The sequence below is a fragment of the Chrysoperla carnea genome, chromosome 1, assembly GCF_905475395.1.
Source record: "Chrysoperla carnea chromosome 1, inChrCarn1.1, whole genome shotgun sequence".
Classification (NCBI taxonomy): domain Eukaryota; kingdom Metazoa; phylum Arthropoda; class Insecta; order Neuroptera; family Chrysopidae; genus Chrysoperla; species Chrysoperla carnea.
The window spans coordinates 31,107,623-31,118,938 of NC_058337.1; the positions used below are offsets into that span (position 1 = coordinate 31,107,623).

General features: G+C 29.9%; 1 protein-coding gene across 1 annotated transcript in view; it reads right to left on the minus strand.

Annotated features, from left to right (window-relative positions):
- The window catches only part of LOC123305076 (tachykinin-like peptides receptor 86C), a 162,304-nt gene extending 151,477 nt beyond the window's left edge, over window positions 1-10,827 (minus strand). Inside the window, exon 1 of the mRNA XM_044886687.1 lies at window positions 10,731-10,827. Within this exon, the coding sequence (XP_044742622.1) occupies window positions 10,731-10,827 (97 nt within the window). The remainder of the gene's footprint in view (window positions 1-10,730) is intronic.
- Between the last annotated feature and the right edge of the window lie 489 nt (window positions 10,828-11,316).

The window sequence follows — 11,316 nt, forward strand, 5'->3', positions numbered from 1 at the left end:
AATTCGGGTAAAGAGTTATTGAGGGTGGATACTTTTGAAATGAATACACTGCAGTATAATCTAAATAAAAAATTTGAGAAACAAAAAATGCGAGTAACAAGATAAATTCATGAGTAACGTTTCAGTGCTCGGTATAAGATGGCACACTCGTTTTGTTCTGGCTTGTGACATTTTTAGAGTTAAGTCTTGTGAAGTATGAGAGGAACAACTAAGAGCATTTTACCGGAAAATTCGCGAAATATAATATAAACATGTTTTTAAAACTTCAATTAAAAGTTTCAAATTTCTGCTCCGTCTCTAATTAACATATATTATTCAAATTGATATTCTTTATTGAGTACTACTACAGAAATTTTTACAGATTTCTATAGCATATAGCTTCAAAAATAGAGATAGGATACTATTTTTGCATCTTTTGGAGCTTTGTATCTGGTGCTCTGAGAAAAATTCTCCACCAAGAGGTAAATGTATGTTTAGATGCTTAAATGTCTGTTACTCAAGCTGGACACACACATTAGTCAATACCCGGAAATTTTGTACAAAGATGGTTTATTATTACCTGGATAGATTGCTTATAGGATTGCCAAAAACTAACTAACAGGGCGTATACAATTGAAATTTGTTAAAGATGTGTCTTATAGAACATGATTCCGCGATAATAAGGAAAAACTTCGACTACTTTCATTTGAGAAAAAGAATTTGGACTTAATTTGACATCAAAAATTAAAACCTACAAAATTGAAAACAAAAGGACGCGGCGGGGGAGTAAGTGAGTTTGTTTTTAAAGTTGAAGTTACAAAGCGGAGCGGCTGAGTACGTGTTAGTGTTTTATAAATGGCGTATGGCGTGACGGTACAATATAAAAAATGTTTATCTCCTATAATCTACAAATTTGATATCTTAAATAGTAGGTTAAGTTTTGTTATATTGGCCGTTCACGAAGGAATGGCCTATTTATCAGCTCTTCAATTATTTTCAGAGGCTGAGTACACCTCCTTCATGTATATACCAAGCACTACACCAACCCATCACAACTATAAATTAAATTAATTTTAATTAATCTCTGCCCTTGGCAAACCGCGCACATAGTTGATTACGCTGTAACTGAGATGCTAGGATCAGCATTTATAATGGTAAGAAATACACAAAACTTCAATAATGAAATAAATATTCTTGCATGAAATACTTCCATTATATTAATGGAAAACGACACAAAAACTTTTACAAACCTGTCAAAAAGCTTTGAACAACAATTTTATCTAAGGCTAGAGATTTAATGTTGTTACCTGTAAGTATTATTAGGAACTACTTCTGATGAAAAATATAAGAGCTTATAATTATTACAAACATATATAGAAAAAGGCAAAGTATAAAAAAAAAAAAATAAAGTAGATATTCGGTTTCTTAAATTCTGAAAATAAGCGATTCTCCACGTCAAGTTGAAGGTTTTTAATATTTACACCATGTATATGTGAAATATATTAAGGTATACCAAGTTTAGTCCCAAGTTTGTAACGCTTAAAAATATTGATACTACGAACAAAATTTTGGTATAGGTGTTCATAAAATCACCTAATTAGTCCATTTCCGGTTGTCTGTCTGTCCGTCTGTTAACACGATAACTCAGAAACGAAAAGAGATATTCAGCAGATATATTTATAGCGGGCTCAGGACGTAAAAAGTGAGGTCGAGTTCGCAAATGAGCAACCTAAAATGGGTCTTGGGTATGTAGGATCCATCTTGTAAACCGTTAGAGACAGAACAAAAGTTTATGTACAAAAAATGTTCTTTTTACAAAAATATACATCACTAGTATGTATTATATGTTAATATCAGTAATCTATGTGTGCCTATGTAGGAGTGGCTATCTTTCTTTACTTACATGACATACAAATACAAATGAGTTTCTAATCAACACTGTCTAAACATTGCATTTCAACAATTAACTCCGTCAATTGTTTGCTTTCACCTTTTTTTTTTTAATTAAAAATAAATATTAGCATTTATAAAGCAAAATATAAAATAATTACTGGAATGCATGTCGATACGGTCTCATATTTCATGTGTAATGTCATAGAACATATATTACTAAATGATATGACATAAATAAATATGTATGCTTGACTAACTAAATTGATGACACATATAATTGAATTTTTTATTTGAATAATTGCAATTTAAATGTCAAATTTGTTTTTGAAATTAGAACGAAAAAATTGAATTTACACAGGAGGTATTTTTGTTTATTTTTTTAACAATATATTTATTTTTCCAGAACAAATAATTATTTTGAACTAGAAATAAATTTGCAGCAGGCTCAAAGGCACGTATGTTTGTACTATTTGTTTTTTATCAAAAATAATTTCGCAAAATTTTGTTCTTTTGACCCCTCCTTTCCCATTTGTCTATGTCATTTGACACTATGTCTTATTTTTGGTATATGCCCCGAAAAAATAAAAATATAATATCCAGAATCGTTCTAAAATATTATTAAGAAAAAGTTAATAATATAATGGGCCAGCCGAACATTACTAGAGCGCGAGGCACTTGCAAATAATAGCAGATCGATTGAAACCCAAACAAGTGCGATGTTTACGTTATTTTGTGATTCACGAACGAATAAATGGTAGAAATGGAGATGAATATTTTTTAAGTATCCGCAAATCGGTGCATATCACGAACAACAAGACCCTTACCACCCATTGCTCCGTGACGCATTTTATGAAACGAGTTTTATCACAATAATTCTTCCAACTATCTCTATCTATTTTCATCTCGTGCCGTAATTTAGTTTCAAGTTGATTAAATCTTAATTTAATATGGCCGCATAGTAACAGTATATGCATGTACAAAATAAAAATTTAGCTGTTAATTATGTTATTGGCTATTTTTAAGCTAATAAATTCTACGGTTATACTATAGTTAGATATTTTCTGCATCTCTTGGTGTTAATATCACATCAGCAGTTCGAGAGAATATGAAAATTAAAATTTGGTGTAGGTACTATATTAAGTGGCGTTATTGATATCGTGACATCAAAATTTAATTGAATTAGCTTCTAGGGAGGAAGGAAGTCATCTTGGTATAAACTATTTCGAACAGCTGTTAATTTACAAAACCACGTCATCTGTTAATGATATTTCGCCTGCTTTATATGTACATTTTCGTTATATGTCTGTTTTGATTATACGATGCACGATGTTCATTCATAGGCACGATACGATGCTCAAATGACATTAGGCCAGAAAGTTGGATTTCCTGGAAATCACACTTGCAAGAGTATCGAACATTTTGGCGGCGCGGTGGATTATATACTATTCTCCTTTATTCTCTAGAAGTCTAGACGAAAGTACGACCAGACAATTATTTTAATAACGTTTGAAAGTTTTTAAGTTAATTAACTCCATACAAATTATTTTTAAACAATCAAAGAAATATCGCGCTTTGTTAGCAATGTTTCTATGGAATGAAAAATTATAAGATTACTTTTTCAAAAAAAATTCAAATTCCTATCTGACTTGCGTTATGTTCTGACTCCTTTTTTTAAACGGAGGTAGGTGTTCAAAAATTTGTAATAAAAGGTACAGGTCATTGTAAAAGAAAAACATACTATGTATAATTTAATTTTGATGAATAAATATTCTTTTGCACAATAATAATTTGTTAGCCTGTAGAACTATTTAACGTCATTTCTGGGAAAATTAATATCTGATATGGTACCTACTCTATTTCCTATTTAAACATAATTTAGTAGAAATTTAATATTATACAGGAAGCTTTTTTAAGTTTAGTTATGCTTGATACTCGAAAAATAAGTTTTTTCGATAAAAAGGCTTCAAGCAAAACATATTTCGTCTACAGTCTCACAAATTACGACATTAAACTTGACGAAGGTTTCCAAGCTCAATAAAAAGGTCACTATATTCCATACCTGGTAATCGATAGATGAACACTTAAAGTATGAAAGTTGTTATTAATAACTTTTTTTGTTCGAAACATTTTTCCGCAAACCGAAAAAGTTTAGGCAAAAACGGACCGAGAACTTTTATCTAAAATTGTTTTCCGTATATCTTTTGTGGTTCGTTTTTCTATAAAGACCATTTTTGTTCAAATTCAATGAAGAAACACGTTAAAAGCTATGATATGAAGGTTCTTATAGGGATAGGGTATATTTGCTATCCATTCCTGTCCAAGCTATTCAAAAAAAATGTATCACAATGTATTACTCATATTACACAAACATACATGTCACACATATATAACTGATATTCCCATAAAATACATGCTATACAATTTACGCCTAATTTGCACCCTCGAGGTTAAACAATGATATTTACGAAAAAATGTTTCAAACTAAAGTTGGTTAATTTTTGATAAGGAATATTTTTTACATTTAATTTTTTGTTCTACCTCAAACGGTTTACAACACAGACCTCACTTTTTACGTCCTGAGTACGCTGTATCACTCGTATTGACAGACAGACGGACAGACAGACGATTTAAGATGATTTTATAAAAACCTATACCCAAATTTTGTTCATAGCATCAATATTTTTAAGCGTTACAAACTTGGGACTAAACTTAGTATACCTTGCATATTACATATATGCATGGTATAAAAAAATAATCATTACTATTACAAAATCTTCTTGTACGTAAGTGTATATAGTTAAATATTCAACGGGATTTTGTTTCTCAGAGTTATAAAATCCTTCATTATGAGATGAAATATAATATTGTTCATTTAAACTGGATTTATTCAAATTTGAATGCACCAACCATAATATTATAATGCAGTTGCATAAATTAAACGTAAAACTAATTAGCCCTTTAATTAAAACATGAAGAGCATTTTGAAATGGAAATCATTTTAGAATATTATAGAATGTACCTAATATGTAGAACTGCTTGTTTTTTTAATTTAATTCATATTAGAGTACCTAGTGATTTGTAACCTGAGCTATAGTTTAGTAAGTAATTTAGAGAAATATAAGACGTATTGGTTAACAAGTATAAAAACTTCGATGTTATTTTAAGTAAAAGCTTTCAATTTTTCTGTTATTTAAAAAACTGGCAATTTGGATTATGAATTAAAAAAAAAATTTTACGATAACAAAGGCTATCTTTTCAGTAAATTTAGTATTTCATTTTCAATTATTCGTGGGGAAATTGACCAAATTTTTTACGAAATAAAAAAACTTTTAATAAAAAAAAAAAAACACTTCAAGAAAAACTATTTCAAAACAAAATAATATGCATTAAAAAGTAAAAAAATAACGATAAAATATAATGTAGTTACAATTGTTATTTTTGGAGTCGGTGGCAGCCAAGGAAACAACTGTTACAGGACAGTTTGCTACATTAGCTTGACTGACACCGACTCCAAAAATAACAATAATTATAACTTTACGTTATATTTTTGAGTGCATATTAATTTGTTTTGGAATAGTTTTTCTTTTGAAATGGGTTTTGTTTTTGTTAAAAGTTTTTTTATTTTGTGATTTTTAGTGAATCTGAAGTACAATAACTAATTTGTCACTAAAAAAAGAATCATCGAAGTCGGTTAACGTGAAATTAAGTTATTCGCACATTTGTCGCGCACATACTTAATGAAAGTTTAAGACATTTTCTCATGGATGTCATTGTCAGAACTGGACCAAATTGAAATGGGACCACACGGGAAGCACCAGCTTTCAAATAGAAAAACAATCAGTTCACCCAGTCGAAAATTCTGAGGTAACAAACATTAAAAAAATTACAGTCGAAATACCTCTTTCTTTGTTGTTTGAAGTCGGTTACAAAGTTTTTAGTTGATCAGCAAATTGAAAAAGAAGCTTGACTCAATACTTTGAAAACGAAGATTGACAATAACAATAATAAAATTTTATGGTCTCTAACAGCTAACATGATTTGTAAAAGGGCGAATGTACGTAATACTTCAGCTTGATCTATATTTGAATCTTTTTCTTTTCATATTTTTATACCATGCATATGTGTAATATGCAAGGTATACTAAGTTTAGTTCCAGGTTTGTAACGCTTAAAAATATTGATACTACTACTATACTATGACTCAAAATCGAAAAAATATATCAAGCTGAAATTTTTACAGCGTACTCAGGACGTAAAAAGCGAGTTCGTAAATGAGCAACATAGGACAATTGGGTCTTGGACCCATCTTGTAAGCCGTAAGAGATAGATCAAAAATTTAAATGTAAAAAATGTTCCTTATTAAAAAATAAACAACTTTTGATTGATACATTTTTTCGTAAACCAAACTACGGGTCCACGATACGTAATTATATTAAAAGTTTTATGAAGGACACAAGTTGACAAACAAATCACTTTTCTGGAGTACTTTGGAATGTAAATAAGTATATGAACGATATTACACTTACTCTGGGAATAATTTGGGTAGCCATCCGCACAAGCATTATAGGGCCTGTTCAATTCGTGCAGAAGAAATAAAATAACAATAAATTGGAAAAAAGAGTTAGAAGGTCAAATACCGTTTAGAAGATAATTACAAAGAAAAAAAGTCTCAAAACGTCATTCCGACTAGGTAAGCTACGCGTGGGAAATGTATTACATGAATGAACGACCTTATATAATGATAAAAAAGAAAATAGCGGCAAAAATAATAAATTCTATACCTACTAATAATTATTGTAGCTACTTTCACATATTGTGTTTAATAACACCTACTATCAATAAAATTAGTACGTGACTATGTTCGTATAGATATATATAGGCTTGTGAAAATTAACAGCAATATGCGTTTGAAATTAGATATTTAATCCCACGAAAAATTGCCAATAATAATACTAATAATAATGAAAAAAAAGTAATAACTATCCACGATGATAGCACTATAGCAAAAGTATGTATGTAAGGCAGCAGTCTCCACTACTATGTGCAGAGCGTGCAAATCTCAGCCGCAGAGGCTGATACACCTCATTTCGGCATGTCCTTTTTATGGCTCGAACACCTTCATACTGTCCTCCGCGTGCTGTACTACTTCCTAAAACACAAGTATGAAGTGGACCCTACGCCAGTTCCACCATATGCTTCAGGCGAGATCGAGATCCGTCGTCCAGAACGAGAAATGCATTATCTTCTGGAATTTCTCGTTCCCAACTACCAGGAAGCTCTCAGCTACTAAGCCTGATATAGTGCTCCAGGATATCTCATCCAAGACTATGTACGTCATCGAGTTCTCTGCGTCCGCAGAAACGAACATAGTCTCAAAGGAGAAGCAAAACTGGACTAAATATCTTGATCTCCTACAAGAAATACGACAACTACACCATGACTACTCAGTCAACATATTGTTCTCATTATCGGTTGCCTTGGCGGAATTCGCCTCACTCTCGAGAGGAATCTTTCTCAAATTCCGGTCTACAGGTCTCATCTTCGTCACATTATCTCTGCCATGCAGAAGGCTAATCATAGGCATCCTTCGTACATTTTAATCGCATCAGACTCCCTTCAAGTAACAGCCCATGAAGTTTCTTTTATTTTTTTATTTTAGTAGGTTCCACATCGCTCCGGTGCAGGAACGGAGCCTGCTTGCCCAAGACATCAGACAGACTAACGTACCCCTGACTCGGAAAACAGACAGACCTATAGACGTTGCGTGGACTGACGTGCGTACAGACTACACGGCCACAATTCAGTGAACTTTCTTCAAAAGACGTAGCTGCCTTGTGAAGATTTATGTCCCCCACGGGGATGGGAGGGTGAAAACCCTCTATCCTCTCTCTCCCCTTGGCAGGCATGAATTCGCTAAAATATCCAATTAAATAAAAATAATAATAAATCTTTGATTGACTGCTGCAGTGTTAAAACAATAATAACAAAATAAAAGATAATCCTCAATGGTCAAATGACCGTCTGAAAAGTTGTTTGAGTATAAATAAAAAAGTAACAATTAGAAGTAAATATTATATAAGTAACAACAATCATCGGGCATCAGAGCAATAAAAACATTGTCTGAGCATAAATAAAAAAGTAACAATTGAAACCAAATATTAGATAAATAAATAACAACAATCATAGGGCATCAGAGCAATAATAACAATCACAAAACATCAAGAGCTATAAGAAAATAGTAAAAAACAATTAATTCAAATATGCACTTCTAGTAATTAAATTCCTGAATCAAAGTGTATCTATATTTCCATGCAATGTTTCCATACCTAGCACATTGTAGGAATAAAACATATTGTAGGTATATAATATTTTCGTAAAGCAGAAAAATAGTCGACATTCGAAAATGTTAAATATCAACTGTCAATAATTAAACTTTTAAATCAAATAATTCACTTTTAAATGAAAAATCATTTTTATTTCAAACAATCATAGTTGGAAACAATTTTAAGAAGTTACTTTAAAGTAATAAATTAATAAAATTAAAAAAAATAAACAATAAAACATAAATTCGACGTTATTAAATTACGTTATTTAAAGACATCAAAAAAGAACAAAATTTGATAACAGAAAGAGTATTTCGATTCAACTTCAAGAGTATGGATGGCCTTTAAGTATCCTGTACACAAATGTTTTGATCTGAAGAATATTGGAATCAATAATAAAAATATAAAAACAAAAAGTTAAATGATTATAATTGGTCAAAATCGTTTTTAGTAGAAAAACAACCTTTCCTAATCATTTTATAATTGGTATTATTAGAATAATTTGATTAGTAGGGCAATGTGTAGTACCAAGGATCTAATGTACTTATCACCATTTTATAGAAATAACAGTCTTTTAATATTTCTTAGTTAACAATTTTGCTTTTATTCTTCATGTATTATTTATAATAGAGAAGGCGCAAGATTGAAGTGAGTGTACAAAATCTGAAGACCGCATTAAGCATTTTATCAATTGATTCTTGTTAAGAAATCTCATAAATTAATATTCCAAATGTTGCCAAAAACCTTGTTGGTTCAATTTTTGCATATCACACCCCCTCCCCAGAGGCAAATAATGTCAATTTTTGAAAACAAAAAAGGTATATGAAGTTTAGGTAATTATACGTCAAAAATTCACCATTTTTGAGATATTAACAGTTTATTGTTTGGAAAAACTCTAGAAAAGTTATTTTCAAAAATGAAAATAATTTAAATAAATTAAATTTTGCAGTTTTTCAAAATCTAGAAATTATCTTTGAAAATCTTTTATAAAGTTCTGAAAAGTAATTACAGGTTGCTCGATCCTAGAGACTCAAGATTAATTGTTAAACGTTATTATGAATTCTTAAAATTGTGATAATACGGAATGGAGTATTTTTTGGATTGAGATAATATTATTGAGTTTTATTGCAATAAAGTGTTTTATTGGAGTGTTTAAACAAAAACGTGGGCAATGCGCAACAAGAAATAATTTTTCAACAATTAAACAATTTTTAACAATTGAAAATGGAGGCTTTAGACGTTTCAGACGGTTGAGATATATAATTGTTTCTGGGGAGAGAGAGATACAAAAAGTCGACTAATAGGGTTTCTGGCAACATTTGGAATATGAATCTATAAGCTTTTCTGAACAAGAATCAATTGACAAAATGCGATACTCGGATTTTGCACACTCAACTCTATCTAGCGCCTGCTCTAGATGTAAAGATTGTTGTCTTTTGTATATTATATCACATTTAATCTTCTTCACTTTAAATTAAACAACGTGCTATACCACTAATATATGCTAATAGATAAGCACTTTAAAATTATTTCCTCCGTTATTATGATTTTCCACAATTTTTTTTCCAAAAAAGTCCCATTCCCCCGAGAAAATAAAAGTTTTAAAGCTATTATTGCATGCCTAGCGGACAGGATGTCTGTAAGAGAAACTTGTAGGATTTATAATTTTTTATAGGCATGCATTATATAATGCTTTTTTCTATAGTGACGTGTTATCATTACACATTGATGAAAAATAGCGCTTTCAGGTACAATAGGTGAGAATGATTCAAGTTACATTAAGATGTACTTAATTGGGCATTATGATTTTGTACCATCAACAACACGTTTCCATCGATGACTGTTTAATATTTTAACCCTTGAAAAAAAATACCTAGTTTAAGGTAATTATAAACCTACAGTATTCTAAAAAAGTTTTGGTTTATTGCACGGTTCATACATATAACCCACATACATGCTTTGTAGTCAAGTAGTATGTTTTTTTTTTTTGCTTTATAATACCACGCAACTACAAAAATATATAATATATTGTGTGCTTATAAATTTGAAGTGATGCTTATAAATTTGATGATATAGATATCGCTCTTAAATCATAAATACCATAACTATAGTCGTCTCTGTCCATCAAATAATGGATTTTCGACTAACTGAATAATTAAATTAAAATTTTGTTTTTATATCATCGACAACCTTATAATGTTATGGTATTATTATTAACTACAAGATTGTCTAAATATTTTAGATAGGTTTTTTTATGACACTCACATTTTTTGATATAAATATCCAATTGAGAAGGACAACCTATATCAATTCTTCAGCCAACTTTGAACGATAAAATAATATTAAAAAGCCCTATGACCTAGGAATTTTTTGTGATTTTCGGAAAATTTGTTAATCAAAAAATATATTTATAAAGTTTTATTGAAGTCTCTAGTATTATTCAATCCTTGCATATCTCCTTAAAACACAAAACATAAATGTAAATTTGAATCCATGGTAGGTACTACAGTCTCCCTTATTATATAATAAGACTTACCTATAACAATCCACATAACAATTAAATTCCCAAATATTGCAATAAATATCATTATTGAAAACACTGTTAACCATGTAATATACACTAATGGATGCATAATATCTTCACGTCGACGTGGTGGTATTACACTAAAATTATTATTACTACTGCTTGTGGTAATTAACATATTATATAACTCACTTAAATTATAATCACTTGGTACATAATTAGTATTATTGTTATTTTGATTATTATAAAATGTATTCGTTTTATATAATATTGATGATAAATTGTTATTATTATTATTGATTGGTAATATAATGTTATTTTTATCAATAATATCATTATTTATTGAATTAAAATTATTATTTATTAAAATTGGTCCATAATCAATAACGGATGATGAAATATTACGACCACCACCTGCTGTGGTCAAATCCGCCATGGTTGGTTTTGATGATTACGCTGATGAATGGTAATTTTGTGTTTCAATTATGATAATTCTGAAAATACAAAAAAAAAGTTTGTAGTACTAATATAATTTTACAGGAAATAGCTTTTATAATTTTATGTTTTTAAATAAATGTTTTGATTAAATTATTTGGTA